The following is a 26,833-nucleotide window of genomic DNA, read 5'->3' as shown; positions in this document are numbered from 1 at the left end:
TATTGGACGACCATGTGGCCGTAGGCGTGGGAAGTGCTCGGGCGGGCCACTCTTTTTCCGGATGTTCCATCTGCTGGACTGCTCTGCCAAGGAGGAGCGGAATGTAGGGGCGGCAGCTATAAGAGGTGGAGGATGGCAATGCCTTCCCACACCACCAGGTATGGCCCCACCCATGCTCCGCCCCCGGCTTCAGCATGGCTCCCAGGCTTCAGCCATGCTGGGGCTGGGGAGGCTGGAATCAGTGAGCCCTCCCTGTGGGGGGCTGGGGAGGGTGTCTATGGCAGAACAGATTGCGGGTGCTTTTCTTTAAGGAGGCCCTGGGCCAGTGGTCACCAACCAGTCGATCGGGATCTACCGGTAGATCTTGGAGCCTCCGACAGGTGATCCTGGACTGGTTTGGCCAAGAGGCTAGCAAATGCCAGCACTTCAGCTGCCCTTCCCCCTACTGCTGTGCATCTCCTGCCCTTTGCCTTGGAGCTGGCTCTCCCACCCCCGGTAGCCCTGCTTGCTTGGCAGGGCAAGGCAGGGCAGGGGGGGTGCTGATGTCAAGGTGCCCCCCCCCCCCGTATCCTATTGCCACAGAGCAGGGCGGGTGGCACAGCAGGACTTGGGAGGGAGTTTGCTGGCTGCTTTTGAGAGGGCAGGTCCAAGGCAAGGGTGAGCCTGCCTTAGCCCCACTGCACCACCACCCAGGAGCCACCTAAGGTAAGTTGGGGCCAACTGGAGCCCACATCCTGAAACCCTACCCTAGTCATGAACCCCCTCCTGCACTGCGAGCTCCTGCCCTAGTTCTGAGGACTCCTGCATCCAAACACCCTTCCAGAGCCTATACTCGGGATCCCCAACTGCCTGCCCCAAGCTCAGCTCAGAGCCCCTCTCGCACTCCAAATCCCTTAATCCAAGAGCATAACCTGCACCCCAACCCTCTGCCCCTGCCTGGTGAAAGTGAGGAAGGAGCAGGGAGGGAGGGAGGATGGGGTGAGCAGGGGTGGGGCCTCAGAAGAGGCACAAAGGAGGCAGGGCAAAGGTATTTGGGTTTGAGGTAGAACTTAGATTGCACTTAAATTCAAAAAGTGATCTCGTGCTTAAAAAGGTTGGAGACCGCTGCCCTGAAGGGTAAATCCGCTCAGTTCCAGGCACAGGCTGAATCTTGACCCAGGCTGAGTGGATTTTCCAACCGCCATTCTCAAATACTGCTAAAAATAAGGACAGACTGTTTCTACTTGCTGGAAGAAAAACAATGGGTTTCCCTTTAAATGAAAGTGGGAAGTGGCTATCTAAGCCACTGAAGAAGAGACACAATAGAATATGAACATTTTTTTTTTTTTTTGGCAAGGAGGAAGGATATTCTCATTGCCAGTATACAAACAGCTTGTTCCTGTTTTGATTTCTCTTTTTATCCATGTTTTAAGGTACTGTCTCCAAGTTTATATCAGTCTTACAATAACAATTGCTCTAATGAGGTTTCTGAGTTTCTTGGAGTGACTTTTTGCACTGTATTGAGTTAATCAACTTTAAGTACTTTCTGAGCTGTGCCCTTTTAATGTATCAGGAAACTCCTACACTCTTTCTGCTGACAAAAAGCTTTGCTTTATTAGTATTGTTAAAGGCACATTGAACTTTTTGTTGTTGTTGCTTTGAGAACAAAGAGCAAGATTTTCAGACGTTTATCAGTCCAAGTAATTGACCCATGCCAATTTATACCTGTTAAAGAGCTGGTCCAAAAGTGTTTTGTGATTGTGCTGTATTCATCTGACCTGCCAGATATATGGATTTTAAAAAAGAAAGATTTGTAGCCAGCCACTTTGCATTAGAAGAAGCATCACTGTTGCAAGAGGCATCATTTCTGAGTTTTATTTTAAGCAGGTTTTAAACAGAAAGGTCTCCGAAGTCCACAATGGTCTTAGAAAGTATCAGAGGGGTAGCTGTGTTACTCTGAATCTGCATAAACAATGGATGTGGGTCTTTGCCCACAAAAGCTTATGCTTCAATAAATCTGTTAGTTTACTCATAGACTCATAGACTTTAAGGTCAGAAGGGACCATTATGATCATCTAGTCTGACCCCCTGCACAGTGCAGGCCGCAGAATCTCACCCACCCCTCCTAGAATAATCCTCTCACCTATGTCTCAGATATTGAAGCCTTCAATAGTTTAGAAGGCGCCATAGGACTTCTCATTGTTAATGGTCTTGGAAGTTACTGACAATGATAAAACCCCTTCCCGCTTTCATCTGGCAGCATGGGTTGGATGGCACAGGTTCTTTGCTGGGGGGGGGATGATGTGTGAGTTGCTTGGGTGTCATTCTGGACTGCCGAGGAGAGAAATGTTAAGGTGTCATCCAGTGTCTGTTGGAAATGGATGGTAAGATTTTTGTCCATTTTAAGTGGTGCTGGAGCTGGCCCATTGCTAATTCTGTCAATGTGTGAGTGAGAGCATGATCCATCCCCCTCTCCCCCCTGCAGTAATGGTTCACAAAGCCTGATAGGCAAAAGTGAAAATAAGCTGGCATGCCCAAGAGACTGGCCGGCTGGGGGCGGGGCTCTGGACACTGCTGGCATGCTGGGCGGTGTGGCCACAGCACACCCAGGCTCCAGCCCTGGTGCTCAGGTGTCCGGGCAGTGAGGTGGCTACACTGCCAGCTCTGAGCTTCTTCCCCCAGCCCTGAGACTCTCTGCCACCTCACAACCTTCTGCCCTGTCTCCTGCATCCTCCCACATCCCCAACCCTGTCTTGTGCCCCTGCCTTGAACTCCTTGCACTCTATCTTACACTTACATTTCTTACAGGTACCGTCCTATCGTACTCCCAGCTCCTCCCAACCCTTGCCCCCCTCCCAGGGGGTTACATTAGGGCAGTACCTGTAAGAAATATAAGTTACTTTCACCTGCTGATAGGAATGACATGTAAAATCATACTTTTTTTTTTTTAATGAAGTTGGGAGATCTGACTCTGACTACACACTGGGGGGCAAAGGGGAAGAACTGCTGAGTAACAAGGTCCAAGAATGCGCTTGAAAGAGAATCCTCTGAACTGTCATTCATGCCTAAATTCGACACTTTACACCTGAGTTTGAATAAAGAATCTAATTACCTTACCCATTACAAAGATAGCTTCCCCAATTATCACCTCTAATATCATTAGCTCACAGACATTTACCTTCCCCCCCATCCTCCTTCTGTTCTGAAATTTGATTTGTCCTTTTCATATGTGTTCATTTTTTTAAAATTGTATCCTTTGGTATATATGGCTGTGACCGTTTTCTTCCACTATTTGATCTGAGGAAGTGGGTCTGGCCCACGAAAGCTCATCACCTAATAAACCATCTTGTTAGTCTTTAAAGTGCTACACAGTCCTGTTTTTTGATTCAGCTACACCAGACGAACATGGCTACATTTCTATCATTGTCATGTAGTCACTTTTAAAGATTAGAACTATGTTACAGCTGGTGCTTAGGACCTACTGCTTGGGGGTAGATTTTATTCCCTGAGTTGCAGTCAAGATCATTTTGATTATAGCTGATTTTGATGGGCTGGGGATTTTTGACCAGTAATGTGGATGATCACGTTGTTTGTGGTGCTATGAAATTACAAGGGGAAAAAAATTTCAGAGCTGTGGCTTACACGCTGCCCAATGTATTTTTTTGTGTTGTGATTTTATCGCCAGAAAGTAAGAAGTCTATAAACTGTTGAGTCTTGGTAAATGCGAAGTTATCATGAAAATGTAGGAAGAAGGCCCTTTTCCTTTCCATCTATAAATGTACTGTGGGTTTGTTGAGTGTCCAACAGCAGCCTGGTGATAATGTTACTTTTCTAACATGATGCAAAACATGTTCACCTTTTGATTATGCAGCATTAACAACACTTACAATTTTTATTGCCAGTCATGTTTGGTGCTTTTTCTCAGTTACTGGAATCAAGAGACTACATGTGACTCTCAGATCTCATTTTTAAATTCAACCTTCTTAGATACAGAGATAGTTAAATAATATAAAGCAAATACAGGCTAAGGCTTAGTAATCAGAAGGCAAATGGAAAGAACCCCTAAAATATATTTTGTAAAAACAAACAAACAAAAAGTCTTGATTTGTACCTTAGGGTTTTTTGGATGTCTGCAAAAGGTCATAATGATTTATTTTAAAGACAAGATGAGAACAAGCCATCATGTCTAGAACTGGACTGAGGTCAGATTTCAAACTTTCTCAGTGTTTGTGGTGGTTTTATATTTCTGTTTCCAGTTAATTTTTTTACAGCCATGAGTCCTGGCTTTCAGTGTTCTGTACTGTTATGTAGCTCTAATTTACCCCTAAATGTCTAATAAGAGCTCATGAGCTTTCGTGGGTACAACCCACTTATTCAGATGAATGGAGTATTAAAAGACCAGTTCTAAAATAAATAAGGGGGTGGGGGAAGCAAGGAGGGGAAATAGTGAATTAGAGTGTTCATGTTACACGAAGCTGATAGAGAAGGTGAACATTGTTCTTAAGTACCCATTGTTTGTTTGGTTAGGATGTGGAAGGTAGTGTGCTAGCCAGGTAATGTCTTTATTCTTACCTTTGTGATGGATCCCAAACTTGTACATGAAGTTAAGTTTCAATGCTTCCCTGTGTATTTGGCTTGTGGAATTGGCCTGAGACAACACAGTGACTTGGAGATCCATTAATGAGTGCTCAGGCAGATTAAAGTGTTCTCCAAGTTTCTGTGTGTTGCCTTTTCAGATACCTGATTTGTGTCCATTAATTCTTTTCCGTAGAGACTGTCCAGTTGGGCCAATATACATGGCAGTGGGGCATTGTTGGCATTTGATGGCATAGACCACATTAGTGGACGTGCATTTAAATGAACCTCTGATGTTCTGCCCAACTACCTCCACGAATATGATTCAGTTCTGTGGAGATCTCGAGGTCTACTTTCGCCGCCTCCACCTAAAGGAATATTTCCAATACACCAATGTACAACACACTGATCGTGCAGCTCCCCCTGCCAATCCCACAACAGGAAGGCTTCTATGTGGACCTCACTAACAGTCGTAACGAGAGTCTTGACTTCTATATTGATTGCTTCCACAAATGTGCATGGGCTGACATTGTCAGCAAACAACAACATATAACACATAACCTCAGTCATGCAGAACACAGTGCTATACACAGCCTCAAAAACAATTCTAATGTTATAATCAGAGACTGACAAAGGGGGTGTGCCAGTCATCATGAGCAGAACAGATTATGAACAGGAGGTGACCAGACAGCTCACCAATACCAGATTCTATAAGCTTCTCTCCTCTGATTCCACTGACTAAAGAATACCAAAAAAAACCTCAAACAAAAACTAAATCACCTGCTAATGAAGCTCCCTAATACTGCTCAGGACCAAATTTACACAAATACCCCCCATCCCTGACCAGGAGCTTTATATCTGTTTCGCAAGATACACAAATCTGGAAATCACGGACAACCCATCATCTCAAGCATTGGCACACTTACAACAGGATTATCTGGCTATATTGACTCTCTCCTCAGACCCTTTGTTGCCAGCATACCTAGCTATCTTCAAGACACCACTGACTTCCTGAGGAAACAACAGAACATCAGTAATCTTCCTGAAAACACCATGCTGGTCACCATGGACTTAGAAGGTCTTTACACCAACATTCCACATGAAGATGGATTACAGGCTATCTATCAGGACCACCATCCCTGATGACACCACTGTACACTTGGTTACAGAACTCCGCAGTTTTGTCCTCACTCACAAGTACTTCCGATTCGGAGACAATTTGTATCTTCAAGTCAGCAGCACAGCCATGACCCCCTGCATGGCCCCACAATATGCCAACATCTTTATGGCTGACCTTCAACAACGTTTCCTCAGCTCTCACCCTTCAGCACCCTTACTCTGTGCGATACATTGATGACTTCTTCATCATATGGACCTAGGGGAAAGAAACTCCTGAGAATTGCACAGGGATTTCAACAACTTCCACCCCACCATCAACCTCAGCCCAGATCAGTCCACATGAGAGATCCACTTCCTTGACACTACAGTACAATTACATGACGGACACATTTCCACCACCTTATACTGGATACCTACAGACCGCTACACTTACCTTCATGCCTCTAGTTTCCATCATTGAGAAATGTATCTATCTACTGTTTATAGCCAAGCCCTAAGGGTGTGTCTAGACTACATGGCTCCGTTGACAGAGCCATGTCAAATAGTTTACCCGACATAGTCAATGAAGTGGAGATTTAAATAATCCCTGCTTCATTAAAATAAAAATGGCTGCCACGCTGTGCTGACAATCAGCTGATCCGGCACAGCGCGGCAGTCTAGACACGGATCGGTCGACAAGGGAAGCCTTTGTTGACCGTTCCCTTATACCTCGTGAAACGAGTTTTACAGGAGTGGTCGACAAAGGCTTCCCCATGTAGTCTAGACACACCCTAAGATACAACCAGATGAGAAACAAACACCTACAGAATCTATATAGTTATGGAGCATTCTTAAAACTGAAATACCCACCCAGAGAAGTGAAAAAACAGAGCCAGACGAGTACCCAGACATGAACTACTTCAAGACAGGCCAAGAAGAGAAAACAACAGAATTCTACTTGTCATCACCTACAGTCCACAGCTTAAACCCCTCCAATGTGTTATCAATCTACAACCTATCCTGGAAAATGACCCCTCACTCTTACAGGCCTTAGGGGGGGAAAGGCCAATCCTCGCCTACAGACAACCTCCTAACTGCAAACAAATTTTTTCCAGTGACCACGCAGCACACCTCCATCATAATCATCCAGGAACCCACCCTTGCAATCAGCCCCAGTGCCAACTTTGTTCATAGATCTACACAAACGATTTCATCACTGGACCAACCACATCAAAGGCTCATTTAACTGCACATCCACTAATGTGGTTTATGCCATGAAATGCCAGCAGTGCCCCTCTGCCGTGTATATTGGCAAAACTGGACAGTCTCTGCGGGAAAGAATTAATGGACACAAATCAGATATCCGAAAAGGCAACACACAGAAATCTGTTGGAGAACACTTTCATCTGCCCGGGCACTCATTAATGGATCTCCAAGTCACTGTGTTGTCTCAGGCCAATTCCACAAGCCAAATACACAGGGAAACATTGGAACTTAACTTAATATACAAGTTTGGGACCCATCAGAAAGGTAGGGCTGCCAGGTATCTGGTATTTTCGCCTCCTGTCTGGTTTAAAAAAAAAAATTCAGGAAAATACTGGACACCTAAAATGTCCGGTATTTTCTGAATTTTTTCCCCCCTGGCCAGAAGGTGAAAATACCGGACACCTGACAACCCTACGATACACTCAACAACTGGGCCTAGCCCCCAGCCTTCCCCCGCCCGGGCTCCTGACACCCCCTCAACCCTCCCGCCCCCGGACACTTGACAACTGGGCCCAGCCCCCAGCCTTCCCCTGCCCGGGCTCCTGACACCCCCTCAGTCCTCCCGCCCCCGGACACTCGACAACTGGGCCCAGCCCCCAGCCTTCCCCAGCCCGAGCTCCTGACACCCCCTCAGCCCTCCCGCCCCCGGACACCTTGCTTACCTGGTTCTGCAGGGAAGCTGCATTCTGGCTTGATCAAGAAAACAAAATGGCCACCGGCAAAAAGCCTAAAGACCAAGGGGAAGCAATGCCTTCCCTGGGTCTTAGTGCTCAACCATTCCCCTATTCCTATCCCTATTCTGACTCTGCACGCGCTCTGAAAGGGGTTGTGCTGTTTTAATGCTGTTTGTTTGTTTATTTATTTATTTTGCTTTGGTCTCCCCCCCCCCCCCCCTTTTTTCCCCACTCAACAGAATTTTTTCCCCTGTTTTTTTTTGGGGGGTGGGGAGAAGGGAGAAGGGGTTGGTATTTTTGGTTAAACCATCTGGCAACTCTTTATTCATACCTACACAAAGGTATGAATAAAGACATTACCTGGCTAGTACACTACCTTCCACATCCTAATGATTTAAGAACAATTTTCACCTTCTCTGTCAGCTTCCCATAACAGGAATGCTCAAATTCACTATTCTCCCCCCCCCTTCCCTCTGCCCCCCCCCCCCGTCCCTATTTATTTTGGAACTAGACTTTTAATACTCCATTAATCTGAAGAGTAGCTGCTAGACTGTTCATTGTTTGTTTTTCCAGTTATAGACTAACTTGGCTACCCCCCGATGCTTATAAGAGCCCAGTAAGCAATGGAAGTGCTGGTAATGCTGTCAGACAACATTGACCTCCCATGGCTTGGCAAATTCTCTGGTTTGGCGCTGGTCAGCTTCCGAGGGTTCTGGACTAAAGCGGTTCAATCTGTGTTACCTTTGGAGCAACCCATAGAAGAAAGCAAGTTATATTAGTATACACCTGGGCAAAGGATAAAGAGGACACAGATCCAGATACATAAACATGCCTGAAATCACTCAAGTTACGTTCTCTTCAAGAACTACAACTTGCATCAGCTGCAGCTAGAACACAGGATAAGCTTCTGCCCTGGTTGCAGACTTTGGCCCATGCTACTCCACAAACAGAGCTCGGCTCAGCTTCCTCTGTCTACTAGGTCATGTACACTGCAGCTAGCTTGCTTTTCAGTCTGCTGTTAATATGTTGATTCTGTAGCACTAACTCTTCAATTTCTACTTTTTATCATTTATTTGCACTGAGCTTGCAACTAAAGAACCCACTTAGGAGTTGAGGGTCTGTTCACACCTACAGTGAAATATTTCCTGTCTCAAAACAACTGCTAACTTATTTTTTCTTTGTTAAAAAAACCCAAACACACCAACAACACTTGCACCTGACAATTTTTCCTTTCTTTTTCCTAGGACTATTCGTTACCTTATACGCCACAGACCAACAAGTGCAAAGACGAACACTCGGAATACTTTGATGAAAACGTAAATAAGTGTTGCAGCAAGTGCCGTCCAGGTAACGAATTTAGGTTGTTTATTATGACCATTCCTTGTAAGGCGAAATTCACCTGTTTTCTGGATAAATGTGATATGCCTGTATCATTGAGACAGACCGAGGATCTGTTGATTTTTATTGCTTTAATATACTTGCAGCCCTAAGACGTTGCGTGAGTGATACTGGGAATGAGAGAGAAATTTACCACAGGGCATGTAGTTAATCACCTGAGTTAGTTTGTTATAAAGCTGGACAGAGTTTGCCAAAAGGTTCACCTAACTTGCTGAACATTTGGATGAGGCTGGGCCCTGAGTATTATCTGGCATGGTTTGGCTCCTAGCTAGCTGCAGCTTAGCAGCTTTGGCTGTTTCATCGTGAGGTTTGGGGTGTGTTGGGAATTTGCGAGGATCTTAAAAGTGAACAGAAGCAGCTTCACCTGCCAGTTTTCTGTGCATAATCTTTTTATTAAAATATTTGCAAAAATGTATTTTTATTCAAGGAATATGACGTATAGAATGAATTAAGCCACCAAAACCAAATCCTTGCCCCAATTTAACATTATTAGCCAATATCAGCCCAAACCCAGTAATTGCAAATATCCCTTTAATATACTATACTAAAGTATACTATTAATCACTTTAGTATTTACACAGCATGATTAGCTACAGTCTATCTCTGGGCAGATTCGGTTATTTTCTAGTTATTCATTATGGAGTTAGTTGCCTTTTCCCTATGAAGCACTGACCGCTTTCAAAGACAGAATTCTAGAGTACATGGCATTTCCTATTGTAGGTGTTCCCGCCAAGACTTTTTCCACTCAGCCTGTCCAGAATACCTCGTCCAGTTCTGTGAGAATACTTCATCCAGTTCTCTACTCAGCTCAGTTCTGGATTTTTTATCTTATTTATTGTGCCTGGATGTTTTAAGTACCTGCAGACATGGAGCCCCTGAGCTCCCAGTGGCTGCTGTTCACCATTTCAGGTCAACGGGAGGGGCGGGAAGTTGACGTCCGCTGGCCCATACTGCTTCTTGCAGCTCCCATTGGCTTGGAATAGTGACCAGCAGCCAATGGGAGCTGAGAGACTCTGTGTCTGCAGACAATCCGGGTAAAGAAAACATCCCGACGTGTCAGCGGCTTACACTGATGAGTGGGGACCAGAAGTTTGCAAACTGCTGATATAGAGTTGGCTTATGAATGGGTCATTGAGATTTTTACAATTCTTTTTTTTTAACTTGGAATGGGGGTGGAATTGGCTTATGAACAAAGAGTCTTATGATTGAATATATATAGTTCATTGCATTTGTTATACAATATGCATTTTTTGATTGGCTTTTGTCTGTCCATGGGTTTTTCACTGGAACCTTATCTTTACTTCCCAGGTTTATTTTGTCCACAGTCCCTAGTTAGCATCAGGGTAGTGTTGCTTTTCTTATCTAGCTCAGACAGTCTGACTCCAGCATACTGTTTTCCATGTCCCTAATTACAACTTCACCTTCTTTTCACCTTCCCAGTTATGCCCGCTAAGAAATGAAGCATGTTACTTATGACAAACCAGGCCTACCCGTGTTCCAATGCAGGCCGGCCAATAGGCTGGAGCAAAGAGGGCAGTTGCCTTGGGGCCCAGTGATTCTAAAGCAGTGTTTCTCAAACTTTTTTTATATATATATTTTTTAAAACCTACAGTTTTCAGACACACAATTTTTTTTTCTACTATTGCAACACATTTGTTTAAACAACTTAATTGTAGCTGGGTGGGCGATGAAATTTTTGGGTGTAAAAAGTACAAAAAACAATAAAGTGCTGTAAAACTTAAAACAAAAATTCAGTTTTCTTCAAATTTCAGATGTGCTGACGTACACCTCCCCTCCCCAAATTTCTCTCGAGTATCCCTAAGGCTACTCGTGCCACTGGTTGAGAAACGTTCTAAAGGATCCGGGGCTGCTGGCCACCACAACTGTGGCAGTGCCTGGAGCCCTGGGCCCCTTAAAATCACCACTGGAGCACTGTGTAGCACATTCTGGGCAGCTCTAAGGGCTGGGGGGCGGGCAGTGTGGCGCGCTCCAGGCAGCACTGAGGGCTGGTGGCGGGGGGAGGGCAGTACACTCCCAGTGGCACTGTGGGCTGTCTGCTCCGGCCCTCTCCCACTTTGCCAGGGACCCAGCGTGGCTGTTGTCTCCCTTGCTCCAATGACTTCTTAATAGTAACATCTTGTTGGTAAGCAGTTACTGAGCAAAGAAAGCGTTTGTTTGTTTTTGTTTTGTTTTGTTACAGGCCAAGCCATGTAGTTGCTGTCTACCAAGAATTTTGGTAATACAGATATAAAGCCCAAAGAGAGCAGCAGTTTTGTGGGTTCATTGTCATGAAAGAGCAAAGCCACCAAAACTATTTTACACCCCTGGCATTTGCCTCACAACATGCTGAGCAAATACTCTTTGCCTCTGAGTGCAAAGTTCCTGTCTCAGAGATTTGGATGATTAAGCAGGAAACAAGCATGTGTTAAAGCAGCCTAAGCTGTTCGAATTGACCAGAAATGTCAAGATACATCTTTTGGGTTTCCTGTGTTCCTGTGGAGGCAAGAGTCATGATTCATAATTAAACTCTCACGCTCTAGAAGTAGTGATTAAGCTCTAATGTCGCCCTCTCCCCTTTATTATAGTTCACAATAACAAGCCCAGGATTTGGACCAGTGCATAGGAAACTGAAAGTCTCTGTAGTTGTCAATATCTGTCAAGTTGAACGGAAGGCTATTTCTTGCTGATTTATTTAAAAAAATATTTGAAAGATATTTAAGTGCTGCCATTAGCATTGCAAAGCTTAGGAGCCTCAGTATCATTTTTCAAGGGGAATTTAGGCAGTTAGGAATCTAAATTGTCAATGAGATTTGGACTCCTCAGTGAGTGTGGTGTTATAATGCTGAGCACAACAGGGCCTAAATAACTTTTAAAAATGTGGACCTAAGAGTCTAAATCATTAACAGGATGTATGGATGCAGAATTAGAAATTGTAGAAAAAATATATTTGAAAACAATATATTTGGAAATAATTTCTCATGTTATCTGGGTTATCTGCCAGGGCCTAGCTTGTATCTCCAGTACATCAATAATCGCAAAAATAGAGATGCTCAAAATTGGGGCCGCAGTTAGCTATGAAAGGTTTCTTGGCTGTGTTTCAGTGCTCCTTTCATTGGGCAAGCACCTCCTCCAACATGTTCCTGTATATCATGCTCCGATACCAGATATGGACTGGCTACAGAGCTTCTTTGTGAGCGATACACAGCAGGTGCATTTTAATATATAATTCTTCAATGCTCTGCCCGTAGGGCTGAAATAAGGTACAAGAGAATCTCAGAGTTACTAACACTCCAGCGTTACAAACGGACTCGTCAACCACACCCCTTCTTTGAAAGTAAAAGTGTGCAGTCCAGCAGCAGTAGAGACCAAAAAAAGCAAATACAGTACAGTGTGCAACAAACATTACTAAACAAAATAAAGGGCAAGTTTAAAAACAAAAAAAGAGAGATGTGACAGGGAAGTTTCTGTGCTCGTTTCATTTAAATTAAGGTTAAAAGCAGCCCTTTTCTTCTGCATCGTAAAGTTTCAAAGCTGTATTAAGTCAGTGATCAGTTCTCAGTTGTGAACTTCTGAAAGAACAACCGTAACATTAACGTTTTGTTCAGAGTCACGAACCACCTCCATTCTTGAGGGGCCTAGAATTCTGAGATTCTACTGAATGCCACACACAGTGCCACCTAGTGGCTGACTAGTACAATATTAGAGTGGTCCTGTAGAACCTTAGAGACTAATATATATAATCATGAGCTTTCGTGGGGACAATCCACTTCTTCAGATGAGTGGAACAAAAGACACAGAAATCCCAACATTTAAAGCAGAAAAAGGGGTGGGGGGAGAAAAAAATAACCCAGTCAATTATAGTGCCTATGCTAAATGAGGCTAATAGAGTGAACTATAAGTGTCGGATACTTAGCTTTTGATATCGCTTGGGTGTTGAATATAACGGCCCATCCAGTTCATGTCTTTAAGTCCCTGAGTAATGGTGTCAAATTTGCACATGAAGGCCAGTTGCGCAGTCTCTCTCTGCAGTTGGTTCCTGCAGTTACTTTGTAAAAGAATGGCTACTAGGTGGCACTGTGTGTGGCATTCAGAAGAATCTCAGAGTTCCAGGCCCTTCAAGAATGGAGGTGGTTTGTGACTCTGAACAAAACGTTCATGTTATGGTTGTAAATCCATTTGTGAGTGCCCAGGCAGGTACAATAGAGTGTAGCGCAGGGGTTTTCAAACTACGGGTTGTGACCCAGCATTGACTTGTGGAATATCAGACCCTGGGTCTCCATGCTGCAGGGAGATCAGGTGACCAGTGGGGATGCTAAGGCCGCTCCCTGCCTGTCCTGGCGCCACAGACTGCAGGAGTGGGTTGAGAGTGGGTGGATCTGGGAGGGCGATAGGGTGCAGGAGTGGAGTGGTGGTGGGAGAGGGGCCACAGGGATGAAGCACCAGTTCCCTAATTCTGGGGACTGGTTCCAGGGAAGCTGGGGGCCAGATCCGGCCCCTGGGCCGCAAGTTCTTCATCCCCTGTTTAAGAGTTCTTGGATGGATGGACAGACAGACAGACACTCAAATATATAATAGATGGGCTATGGTTCAGCATTGTCTCTTAGGGTTATTTGTACTGGGTCTCCTTTCAAAAGTCCAGTATCACCAAATATTCCAGCAAGTTTTTCCCCCTGTCTCACATGGCTGCCATGCTATGGCTGAGAAGACTGCTGGTCTGTGATCCTTTTGCTCACACTCACTCTGAATGCTTTTGTTTTTGTTCTTTGCTAAATCCGTGCCTGCATGTTTGTAAGGTGCTTTGAGATCTTCCTGGCAAGGAAGATGCTGATAGGTGCTGAATATTTTTATTACGCAGCTCAGATCATCAAACTCTGCCCTTGCGTCCATGTTTGCAACTCCTACTTAAATCCAATGGGCCTTGAGTACATCTATCCGTGAGTCTGTGGTAATTCTAAGATGCTTATCAGCTTGGTATCCAAGTGCCATACACAATTAAGAAGTATCTTAAGTCAGAATTTGGCGCAATATTTATATTGCAATATTTACGAACCAGAGGATGAGGAGTTGAGGTTGCTGTGGCAATTCTTTGCTTGAATCCTTTAATGTTTCAGTCTCACCATTGTTTTAACATCTGTGTTGTGGTTATCAAAACTTCTTGGTGTTTCTTTTAATCTGTGAGCAAACAGGATGATGATGAAGGGAAATCAGTCCCACGGCTCTGAACGAAACTTACTAGCTGCAATTCCTACTGAGTCATTCCAAGCAGACATTTTCATTGTTTGTTTTGTAGGTTTCCATATGCTTCACAGCTGCAATAGCAGTACCAACACACAATGTGAACCTTGCCCAAATAACATGTACACGGCGATCTGGAACAAAGCTCGACGCTGCTTGGGATGCTCGTCACCCTGCGGAGCTGGTATGCCTAAGTCACTGTCTGGGATGGGTATCCCTTCCCGAGCTCTGTTTTGTCTTTGTCACGTGGAGAATGAAAAGACAGATCTGAATTTTATTCTAGTGTGAAACTCACCTCTGTGTTGAGAGCGCTAGGCAAAGATGCCCGCACACTGCTTAAGTCCCACTTCAGCTCTGTTGTGAAGACAGCAGAGGTGCGTGGGCCTTACACCGGGCATCTTCACAAAAGTGAAGTTCATTCTGGATGAATAGTACAATCCAGAGGGAATTGATTGTGTGGAATGATGCTAATAATCTACCCCTAGGTCTGGATTGGTTGTGGGGTTTTTTTTTTTCTGTCTTCTAAATGAGGGGTCTCAAACTCCTAGCCCACGGGCCATCTGTGGCCCGAGCAATTACGTGATCTTATCTGGAAGTCCTAGCAGGCTGTGGTGGGTGGATTTGGTCTCTTATAGGCCCCCAAGCTCTGCCCTTCTTCAGCACCCCCCTGCTCTCTCCTCCTTCATGGCACCTTGTCTCTTAGGGACGCAGTGCCGTGGATCTGTTGGGGGGACATGACACCATGCGGGAGCAGCGGCTGGCTCACCCGTCTTCCCCCTGCACTCTCTGGCTATGTCTAGACTGCAAGCCTCTTTTGAAAGAGGCTCTTTCGAAAGATACTTTCGAAAGAGCCTCTTTCGGAAGAGAGCGTCTAGACTGCACGCGGAACTTTCAAAAGAGCAAGCCGCTTTTTCGAAAGAAAGCACCCAGTGAGTCTGGATGCTCTCTTTCGAAGAAGCCCTATTTACATTCAAGAACGCCTTCTTTCGAAAGAAGCACTTTCGAAAGAAGGCGTTCTTCCTCGTGAAATGAGGTTTACCGCCGTCGAAAGAAAAGCCGCGTTCTTTCGATTTAATTTCGAAAGAACGCGGCTGCAGTCTAGACGCAGGTGAAGTTTTTTCGGAAAAAGGCTACTTTTCCCGAAAAAAACCCTGAGTCTGGACACAGCCTCTGAGGTTCACCTTCACTGTAGAATAGATGGATTATCCTGCAATGCTCCAGGTCCAGCATAGTCTCAGATACCATCCCGATGGGCACACCAGTAGAGATGGAGGGTATGCAGGCTGCTTTGCGATCCACCTGCATGCAGATGCAGGATCGTGTTTTGGAAGCTGCAGTCCACATAGTCATCTCCATACTAAAAGAGAAAGGCACTTGCAATTTGCTCCATGTTATGTAAATGAAGCATAGTCCTTTGATCCTGGCAGGTTGCCAGTTTGACCCTTGGACAGGGTGGGCAACCCCTGGCCTGATCTGATGTCCATAGGACCAAAGCACCACCAGGACTCTCAGCTGAATGCACATTACACAGATCGTTGTTAGAAGTGCCCAGGGCTCGGGCTGCTGGAAGCATGGTGAGGCCAGGCTGGTCTCTATGGGAGAGTGTTGGTGCCACAGTAGGGTTTGAGTGGATCCTTCTTAAGCAGCTCTGTGACCCCCATGTGGCAGGTTGCAAGGCACCCCTCACTCCCTTTTGCGCCCCACTCCCACCCCAGCTGCCCGTCGGTAGCAATGGGAGGAACAGCACTGCCAATGAAGGTTTGGCCCCATCATGATGGGTGGAGCCAAAACGGAGAGCGTGGCATTGCAACCTAGTGCACCGGGGTCACAGTGCTGGTCAGGATGGGTGTGGGGCCATGTGCCATCTCCCCATCTGAGAGGGCTGTGGGGCAGCCAGAGCTTCTCCTTGCTGCTGCTGTGAGGCCAGCCCCTACACAAGGACTCCTCCCTGGGCAGCTGTCCAGCTTCACCCCACTTCGAGCAGCTGTTGAGCCCTCAGGACCTGCTATAACTATGGGGAGCTGCACAGGATGAGAGCCTGCACAGGAGAGCCAGCCAGGAGAAAGGAGATGGTTAGCTGTGACCAGGAAGGGGAAGGAAGTGAAGGGTTCAGCTCTGTGTACCAAAATTCTAGGGGCACCCCTTCAGAACACTCTATTATAAACTGGTATATTTTTCTCTCCCTGTGAGGTATATTTGCAGCTCTTCTGGCTCCTGTTCTCTTTTTGTATTGAAAACATAATAGTCAGAGACACGAGAGCTTAGATTTAGGACTGCATTTCAACTGTGGGGACCCAGATTTAAGTGTAAATTTTGCAGATGCTAATTGGGCTGGTACAAAAGACATCACTTTTCAGAGAATATGCCCACATATATGCAAAACCCATTGCAAAAGCTTTTTTTCGAAAAAGGAATCTGAGCAGTCTAGTGACACATGCTGCAAAAGAACTGACCTTCACTTCCATCATGTACTAATAGTGCAACAGTGAGGACTGTCACTTTCATTGTTCCTTAAAACTTGCTTTCTTGTTTTTCGAATTAGGACTAGTGCAGACTCAAGAATGCACCCGGACGCAGGACCGAATCTGTAGCTGCTCAGCCAACTCCTACTGTGCTTCAGGTTTGAAACCCTCTCAAGGGCGCTGCCTGTTCTGTAGAGCACACAAAACATGTGCTAAAGGCTATGGAGTTTCCAAACCAGGTGAATATTATGTCTGAGTGAGCAGGTTCCTTGTGCAAAGAATGACTGGATGAAGTGTGAGAGTTTTCGCTATTTGCCTGCCCATAAAAATAATTGCTGATCTATCTTGGACGCTATAGATTACAAAAATGTTTTCCTCTGGTCTCCTAAATTATTTTTCTAGGTATTTCTAGTGTGTATTTTGGTGCATCATAACAATATCGATGCACCAAATACATCAGTAAGAGTCACAATAGAGTTGACAAGGGTGGTGATGGAGGGAATGTAGGGTTCCTATCTTGCCACAGATGCCTGTTTCAGTAAAGCCCTCCATGTCTGTCTCCACTCCGAGCCTCTCTTGTTTTATTATTTAGCTCCATTTTACAATTTGCTCCGTATGTGTGAATGACAGCACGAGGCCCTTCTGCTGTTCAGATCCCATATGTGCTCTCAAAATAGATTCTGCAGAAGAAATCTTGCGCTGGCCCTTTGCACATAAGTTTTTCACCCCACATTTTCCATGGAGCCTATGACCGTGTAGCTGTCTCAAGATGGCGTCAGACTCTCAAAATAGGTAGAGCATCAAAGAGCCCTAAGAAAATGAAGACTCTTTTTAAAGACACAGGGTGAAATCCTGGCCTCCATGTTGTCAATGAGAGCTATGCCAGAGCTTCAATGGCACTAAGATTTCACCCCCAGAATCGCAAGAGAGAACATGTCGTTACCATCGATTCAGGACTCTATTCCCAATGTTAGATGGGCAGCGTGACTGGGGTCATTATCTCCCCAGGATAAAGCCAGATTCTGCTCTCACTTCCATTGACTTCAGTGCAAGAATCTTATTATACAACAGGAGGAGAATTAGGGCCTTGTCTATTTTAAGCAACTCTTGACTTGGTCTGTTTCTTTAAACTATTCATTCTGTTTAGTCAGCAACAACAGCTCTTGGAGATGAATCACAGTGAATAGACCTTTCATCAACACTCTACCTGGGGCTCAGCTGACTGTTCTGCCCGTTAATTTCTATTTTTGTTATAAATAAGTAAATCAGGAGTATTAATCAGCTCCCATCTTTAATTATTTAACATAGCTACATACAAATACATGTAGGAGAGCTACAAGGTTGGGACAAAGTGCTCATTAAATTGCCTTCCCTTTGATGTCCCTCTGCTTCAGCAAGTTTCTCAATGTGATGTTTCAGTGCTAAATGATCCTGTGTGTGGGTCAGTCATTTTTTTCACTAGTTCTTTTCTTAACAGCTTGCCAGGAGCAAGAAGCAGTTACCAAATGCCCTTCTGTTGACATAAACATGGACTTTCTTGAAGGGCAGCGTCCCAACACGGCATCAGGGGGTTTTGGGTACATTTTTGATTGTATTTATAGAGGGCCATTCAGTCGAAAGTCCCAATGCACTTATCAGGCTCTGCTGATTGCTAATAAATTGTGGATTTATTTTTATAGTTCTGTTCTCAGTGGGAGTTTTTTTTCTGAGTAAGAGCTTCAGAGGGGTAGCTGAGTTAGTCTGTAACTGGAAATACTTAAAAAACAAAGAATAATCTAGTAGCACCTTAAAGACTAACAAAACATAGAGACGGTATCACGAGCTTTTGTGGGCAAAAAGCTGGACTTGGACTTTTAATACTCCAGTCATCTGAAGAAGTGGGTTAAGCTCGTGATACCATCTACATGTTTTGTTAGTCTTTTTAAGATGCTACTACATTATTCATTGTTTTTTAAGATGGTTTTTTTTTTCCCTGAGTAAGGACAGAGTAAAAAGGACAATATTGTTTCCACACACCCACTAGTCAAATACAGCCACGTCTTGGGTGGAAGATCACAATTGATATTACATGTATTTATGAAGTGCATATTACCATGGTATCTGCAAAGCAACACTACACTCTGGTTCAGGACAGAGAACGAAGAATTCCTAACGCAATAAAACTTCAGGGGAAATTTCAGATGAGCAAACTGTAATTCTTGAGAAGTAAATTGGCTAGGACTCAAGAATTAACACACTACACTTGTCACAGTTTCCATGGGATCTTTAATGAACCCAGGCTGAGAGATGACACATCCACCAACACAGGGCCCCTAAAACCACACTGGAGATTGAAAGTTCTATTTTGAATTAAGTGATCTGTGAGCCTTGTGCTGTCGTTACACAGGGATGAATTTCATCCTTACTGATCGAAATTTTCATGTGTCTGGAGTAGAGACATTAGTTCTTTTTTTAATAGTGGCTTGCACTATTGTGCCTTTGGGGTCTGCTGTGTATTTCTTAGGGCTAAGTGTCCTTAAAGTGAGGGTATGGGACGTAGCACGTGATTCTTAAATTGTGTGTTCCCTGGCAGCTTTGTATTACATGGCTTTCTTTTCATTCTGTAATCTTTCCTTTATGATCCCCGTCTTTCCTTCTGAAGTATGCCGCCTCCTGTTCCAGTCATTCCTGCTGACCAAACGTTACTTGGATGGCATCAGGGTTTAGATCAGTGGCCCCAAGCCTTTTGGTGCTGCCAGGTGCCCGGGGGCGGGGCTGCTCACTCGCCGAGCATCTGGTGGCGGGGCCGTGCATGTACCTGGGGTCTGGGCCACCTATACGGCTGAGCCCGGTGCTGATGCCACCCATGTGCTACACTCCCAGGGCTGGCGCCGGCTCTGCTCCTGTGCTGCGCACCCAGGGGTGGGGCTGCCCGTGCGCTGGAACAACCCGTGCACCGCACACCCGAGGACAGGGCTGGCGCCGCCCCTGGGCCGCGTGCCCGGTGGCCGGCGCCGCCCCTGGGCTGCGTGCCTGGGACCAGGGCCGCCCAAACACTGTGCGTCCAGAGGCGGGGCTGGCCCCGTTCACTCGGCGGACGCACAGAAGTGGCCTGGTGGGCGCAATGGCGCCCGCGGGCACCGCGTTGGGGACCACTGGTTTAGATGGTATCTTGAACTTTATGCCTATCTTGATTGGTCGCAGAATGGTGGTGAATATACTGATGTGAAGAAAAAAGCATCACACCCAGAGTTTGCTGGGGGGAGGGGAATTTTTTACGGTCACTCAACCCTGCAGCTGTGACTCAGGTAACTCCCATTGACTGGAATAGGAGTTTTGCCTGATTAAGGATGGGCAAAGACTGCAGGATTTGGCTTTTAATGCCATGTTTTAACTGTTCCAGTTGATTTCCAAGTAACCATTTGAAAAATCCTGTAGCCCTCAAGGGCATAGAGATAACAGCCCAATTAATCTTTCCTTCTGTCACAAGGACTCTACCCTTAGCAAGGATGGTTGCTCTTTGGTTTATTGTCTCCATAACATTTCCAGGACCGGTGTGAATCACCTAGAACTTCATGATTAATTTGGGTGTTTCACAACAAGTGAATAACTGGAATCATTTTAAAATATTTATTTAAAGGGACAGACAGCACGAATACCGAGTGTTCTCCATGTCCCCCTGGCACTTTTTCAGATGTGGAATCCTCAACTGCTCCCTGCAAACCACACAGAGTGTAAGTTGCCAATTTAGCCTTTTTCATCTAACGAGACCTCAGCCTGTAATTGTATCTGAAGGTTGTTTTTTGTTTTTAAACCCTCCTCTGGTTTCTTGCAGCTGTCAGTCGGTGTCTGTTCAAGGAAACGCCACAGGGGACACGATCTGCATGGACTTAGAGGTGTATGTCCCTGTCATAGTAACATCTCCTCCTGCCACCGCACCCAGCACTAGCCAGCTTCCTGCACAAAGCATTACCTCTAGCATTCAAGAAATAAGAACCAATCCTGTTGGGAGTAGCTTTTCAGCTGTGTCTGAGACCATTGGTGAGCTGTTGATTAAATTCACTTTTTTTCTGCTAAGGGCGTGAGGTGTCGCATAGTTGTTTCTTTCCTGGTCGGTTATGACACTGTTTGCAAATGCTGACTCACCACAGTTGCATTCCATCTGATGAGTTCACAAGGGTTTTGACTGGTTTGTACTTTTTTTTTTTTCTTCCCCCCAAAAATATTTGCCCAGTTCACGGATATTGAAGCTCCATTGTGATCTTGGCAAATTTCTTCTGGGGCCCAGCTTATGTGCTGCCTCTCATGGGAGAGGCAGCCCAAGAAGAGTGAGCCAAGCGTCTGAGGCCTAGAGTCTGAGCTACTCCTGGGAGTCTTTCTAATGTAGGGCAATCTGACCCAGGCTGTTGGGGAAGTAGCCCAGAATCTCCATAGTACTGAACGCAATGAGCTTTCTGCTGCTCCTGACGTATACATAGGGCCTCAGCATAAAAGGTATAGGGGACAATGTAGGATTGCTTATGTCAGCCCTATGTTTTTCTTGCATCCGGGGAATTCTCCTCCTGGCCCATCGTGGCTCTCTGGTGGGTGGAGTGTAGGCCAAAAGCCATCCCTCATTTTTCAAAACTAGGCAAGTGAGGTCAAAATAGGATCTTGTATATTGATCAGCCAGACCGCTGATAGGTTGGGGCGAAGGTGGTAATTACCCCGAGGCCTGGTAATTTAAAGGACCCAGGACTCCCAGCTGCGAGCTCTGTGGCAGTGGTGGTGGCCAGAGCCTTGTAGGGTTGCCAGATGATTTCACGAAAAATACTGAACCCCCCCCCAAAAAACCGCCCCGGGAAAAAATTCTGTTGAGCAAAAGAAAAGGGGGGGGAGGAGCTGAAACGTGCCGTATGTCTCAAGCAGCCTTCTGTCAGGCGCCCACAGGGCTGCAGGAAAAATAGAGAATACCGGACATTTTAGATTGTGTCTGGTATTTTCTGAAATTTTTTACCAGATGGAAGGCGCAAATACTGGGCTGTCCAGTTCAATACCAGACACCTGGCAACCCTAGAGCCTTGGGCTCTTTAAATTGCCATAGGAGCCCCTTATGGTACGCTCCAGGTAGCTCTGAGGGCTGTGGAGGGGGAGGGAGGCGGTGTGGCGTGGTCTGAGCGATACTAAGGCCTGGCTGCCCCCAGCCCGTCTCCTTCCACCCGAGGCCTCACCTCTCCAGAGAGTTAGCCCCCCTCACTTTGCCCAGGGGCCTGGCAAGTCTGTTGTCCCCCCGCAATCAGCTAAAGCCAATGCTCACCATTAAACTTAGATGCACAACTGACGTGTGTGATATTTAGCATTTATAGCAAAGGAGAATATTAAAAAAACCCACACGCATCAGTTTTTACCCAAACATCTTTTCTCTCTCGTTTTCTGTAGGTATAATTGCAGGAGTCACATTTCTCGTACTCATTGTATTGGCAGTGGTTGCCTGTTTTATTCTTTCTAGAAGAAAAGGTAAGATTTGTGGATTGAGAATAACACAGATGAAATTAAATCAATAATAAAGTTAGATATACAAATTAGGCATGTGAGCATATAACAGGGTAAATGGTTAACCCATAAGCCTGGGCTTATTGTTTTAATGTTGACAGTTACTGCGGACTCCTGCCTTGCTCCTGGGAAGCTGGCTGCCACCCCATGCTGCTGCTTCTGTATCCGAGGCAGCAGCACAGGGTAGTATCTGGCTCCCCAGGAGTGGGGCTGCAGGCGAGAGCCAGTGCATGCTGGAAGCTGGCTTAAAAGCTTGCTTCTGGTGCTCACTGGCTCCCTGGGAGCTGGTTGTTGTTGCAAGTATGTATAACTGCTGTTTTTTTCAGCAGTTACACGCTTACACAATTACCCACATTTTAACCTCCCTAATGCAAATACCGGTCTTCTATCCACAATATGCGGTATGCATTGGGGTGAAATGCCTTCCTGCATGGAAGGCTGGCGTGAGACCTGTGCTCTGCTGAGGCCTCATGTAATTTTTCCTGTCTGGTACACGATCATTTAAGGCTCCAGCTTTGTAGTGAAATCAAGCACCTGTGCAACAAAAGCTCCTGCTGCACTTTGTAAAGTATTTTGTGTTTCATGATGTAATTACTCCACATGATTAATTAGTGTGATTTTACTTAATTATTATGGCCATGATTGTGATTTCCATCTTAACTCTTTGTCCTTTCTGCACAACTGGAGAGAGTGCTGATGAATTAATTGAATTAAATAATGAGAATCTTCTTTGTTCACTACACCTGTTCCAGACCCTGGCACATTGCAGAGTGAATATAAAGTAAATGTTTGATAACGTTTTAAAACAGGGTACGCAACCAGGTCTGCTCCACCGACAGATGATACAAGCACAAAACAAAGTGCAGACCTCTTGCAGGGAACATCTCCCATTTAGTTAAAGTGAAGCTGTTTTGTAATTGATTGTAGTTGGTGGTTTTGTTTTTAATTTTAACTTTTCTTTTCTCGTTTGCAACGTGGCTTGGTTCCTGTCCAATTGAAGCTGCAGATTTGGTGAATATCAGTTTCTTCCTTCTCCCCCCACTGCCCCATTTCATTAATTCATGTTTATAAATTAATTCAATATCTATTAAAAATATAATACAAATAGCTGAAAAGTATAACTGGAGAGATAAAGGGAGTGCGTTGCCCCCTGCATAAGCTAGAGCCTCCGATGCCCTAGTTTGCATTGGGCCCATAGTGGCCAGTATATCAGTGGGATCTTAAGGGGACCACTAAAGGTTTCTTCAGAGCCATAAGTACAGATGTAGGACAGAAGGGGTCAGACAATCACCTGGTGAAAATTGAAGTGAAGCTTTATTTCAGCCTAGTTTTTTTTTCCTTTCTTAAAAGTTTCACAGAATTTGACCTTTTGCCACTTACTGTAACCATCCCAACCCTTCTTGTGTTTTCAGAAGCAGCCTGACAAGAAGCAACGAGATACAGGAGCACAGATCTCCGGCGGTCCTCATCAGGAGCATCAGCTTCTCTTAGAAACTCCTGGGTCAAGCAGCAGTTCTTTGGACAATGCAGCTGCAAGAATGAATGGTATAAGTGTGATAAACACGGAAAAGAAAGAAACAGAGAGGACTCAGCAGAGATGTATAATCTCAGAAGGCTGCAGTCATCACAATGGAGCCAGACCCAACTCTGCAAGCTCAGGTAAGAGTCTATCAAATGATGAACACCAGAGCCCTCGAGAGCCATCTGGTAATCTGCTTTTCCACGTAGAGAGTGCTATACATGTAACTAGAATTTTCAGATACAAGAGTGGGGAGTATATGGAAAAAGTTGATTAGAAGGAGGGAGAAGTGATTGCTTGAAGAACAGGCTGGGGACAGACTTCACTGAGCGCTGGGCAATGCGGGGGACTTGGCTCTGGGCCCCAGGAAGGGGTGAGGCCTAGGGCAGAAGGCGTGGGCTAGGGGCAGCCAGCTCTCAGTGCTGCCTAGACTGCACTGCATTTTCCTCAGCCAGCCCTTAAGGCATGGAGCCCTTTTTAAACCATCGGGCCCTGGGGCAACTGCCTCCTTTGTCTCTCTCTTCCCCCTTCTCCCCCCATCAGTGGCCTGCTTGAAGAAATACATTGGGGGACTAGAGACGCTTGATGAGTGTGGATAGAATGTTGTAGGTTGTTGCTTCTTTGGCCTGAGCAGTTAGTCAGCGTTTGGGCAGGGTGGTTTCTGTTAGGAAGAGCAATTGATTATGAGAGTCAGCTTTTGCTTTGGTGCAGTCCTGTTTACTGACAAAGAGTGTACATGAACACACTGTCTCCCTGAACACGCTCGCTTCAAAGCGCCTCACGCTGCGAGCAGGGTGGGGGCAGAGCGGAGAAGGCTTTGCGTGTTCCTCCCACCCTGCCAGGAGGACATGGTGCTTTGAAGCACCACGTGCTGCTCGCTGGGCCCAGGGGAGACTGGAGGAGGTCTCATGCGCTCCCCCACCCCAGGCCAATCAGGGCCTGGGGGCAGGAGAGCTGCATGAAGCTTCCTTGGAAGTGTCACGGGCTCCTCGCAGAGTGGGAGGAGGCTTCCTGCGCTCGCCCGCCCCTAGTGGCTGATTGGCTTGGGGGTGGGGGAGCGAGCCAAGCCTCTTTCAGGGCATGGGTGTCTAGTGGGAAGCGAGGGGGGCAAAGGGGCTCCCCCACCCCTTTCTGTTTAGGCCCTGCCCTTTCTGGGATGGCTTGGGGCTACTTCAAAAATTTTTGAAGTGGCCCCCAGGCAAAAATTATTGCCCACCCCTGTGTTAACTCCTTACAGAAAAACACAGGCAAAGGGGGCAGCATGATTATAGTAGGGATGTAAATGATTAACTGGTTAATTGTAAGCTTCACCCTTAATGGGTTCTACCAGTTCTGGTTAAGCAGTAGGGGTTGTAGTAACTCCCTGCCTTCTCTACAGTACAAAGCCTGAGTAGCTCTGCAGTATAAAGCTAGGATTTTTAGTGGCTACACAGTTACATTTTTAAACAACTTTTTACATCCCTATTAAACTGAAAGTAGGAGAAGCATACAAGGGAGCAATAAAGCAAAAAAACTGGGGAGAATGTAGGCAATGAGATGAGGAGTAAGGAAAAAATTATCTGAGTATCGTTATATATGTTATCCCAGCACTGTATCTTTATGAATTACAGGCAAAGAATCAGTATTAAAAAAACATTACGGTTGCAAGGGCAAGCCCTCAATAGTTAGGACATTTCAGAATTAAGGTTGCTTGTGCTGAATTTAAGGTTTCCCTAACCTAATTATTGGAAACAGCTGAACTGCTTTAGTTGACATATTCCCAAAAAATTCAGCCCGAGGCATGGACATTTTTTTCACAGAGTTAAAGTTTGCCAAAGCTATAAGCAGCTGAAAACAGGATCTTATAGCCTATGTCTACATTACAAAGAAAAGTTGGAAAAAGATACACAAATTGCAAACTGCAATTTGCGTCTCTTTTTCCGCTTTTCTGTTGGAACAGGGTTTTCCAAAATTTGGTGCGCCTACACGGTGCAAAATTTTGGAAAAACTTTCCCTTTCGAGCCATCTCTTCTTCCTTGTAAAATGAGGTTTACAGGGATGGCGAAAGAATGCGTCCTTTTTTTTTTTTCTTCAGAAAAGTGGATGCATTCCTTGGACGTGACACTACTTTTCCGGGATACCTCTGGTATCCCGGAAAAGCGCTGCAGTCTAGATGTAGCTATAATGGGAAGTGCTTTGGTAATGCTCATTCTAGGGGTAAACAGGTGTTTAATTGCAGTGGCTGATCCTCCATGCCATCTGATTTGGGCTTAGGGGCTGTTGAATTGCTGTATAGATATTCAGGTTTGGGCTACAGCTTGATATGCAGAACTCTGAAAGGTGGGAGGGTCCCAGAACTCAGGTCAAGCCTGAACATCTATACTACAAGCTAAGTCTACACAGTAGTGTTATTTCAGAATAATGTCAGTAGTCCGCGTCTACATTACAAGCAGTTATTTCGACATAATGTCAAAATAATGTCGAGCTGAAGGATTTTGTGAGAAGTAAGGGAAGTCGAAGGAAGAGTGCTCTTTCTTGGACTTCTTGCTGTGTAGATAGCGTATTTCAGCTTTTTGCATTATTTCAACTTAAACTATGCAATTGACGTAGCTCAAGTTGCGGGCTTATTTAGGCTTTAGCCCTGCTGAATAGATGTACCCTAAGAGACCCTTAGCCTGAGCCCTGCCCATCTGATTCAGCTGGTATGGACCAGCTTTGTGTATGTGATTGCTGTGTAAATATCCTCTAGGTCAGTGTTTCTCAACCTTTTTTTTTATAAAGTACCCCCTTTAAAAAAAAAAAAGTACCTCCAGTCCCTACTTTCAGTTTTCAGATGCAATGGTAGATAAAATTTTGTGTAACACATTTGTCTAAACAACTTAATCGTAGCCGGGGGGGCGATTAAATTTTTGGGTGTAAAAAGCACAAAAATAATAAAACACTATGAAACTTAAAACAAAAATCAAGTTTTCTCCAAATTTCAGTTGTTGACGTACCCCCTCAGACTTCTCTGGAGTACTCCTAAGGGTACTCGTACCACTGGTTGAGAAACACTGCCCTAGGTGGTGCTACTAGCTTTGCCTGTAGTAAGAGAAGGAAGCTATCTGCCTATTTTTCATCTACATTGTTTTAAAGCT

The 26,833-nt window shown here is 45.4% G+C and overlaps 1 protein-coding gene across 1 annotated transcript in view; it reads left to right on the top strand.

Moving 5' to 3' along the window:
• TNFRSF1B (TNF receptor superfamily member 1B) overlaps positions 1 to 26,833 on the top strand; it is a 48,386-nt gene that overhangs the window by 17,646 nt on the left and 3,907 nt on the right. Inside the window, exons 2-9 of the mRNA XM_089773218.1 lie at positions 8,837 to 8,939; positions 14,281 to 14,409; positions 16,768 to 16,926; positions 20,307 to 20,400; positions 20,502 to 20,707; positions 22,085 to 22,162; positions 23,199 to 23,209; positions 23,611 to 23,857. Of these exons, the coding sequence (XP_089629344.1) occupies positions 8,837 to 8,939; positions 14,281 to 14,409; positions 16,768 to 16,926; positions 20,307 to 20,400; positions 20,502 to 20,707; positions 22,085 to 22,162; positions 23,199 to 23,209; positions 23,611 to 23,857 (1,027 nt within the window). The remainder of the gene's footprint in view (positions 1 to 8,836; positions 8,940 to 14,280; positions 14,410 to 16,767; positions 16,927 to 20,306; positions 20,401 to 20,501; positions 20,708 to 22,084; positions 22,163 to 23,198; positions 23,210 to 23,610; positions 23,858 to 26,833) is intronic.

The sequence above is a fragment of the Pelodiscus sinensis genome, chromosome 24 (assembly GCF_052426305.1).
Source record: "Pelodiscus sinensis isolate ZL-2025 chromosome 24, ASM5242630v1, whole genome shotgun sequence".
NCBI lineage: Eukaryota > Metazoa > Chordata > Testudines > Trionychidae > Pelodiscus > Pelodiscus sinensis.
The sequence above is the reverse complement of the archived record's forward strand: the minus strand, read 5'-3'. Positions and strand labels throughout refer to the sequence as shown.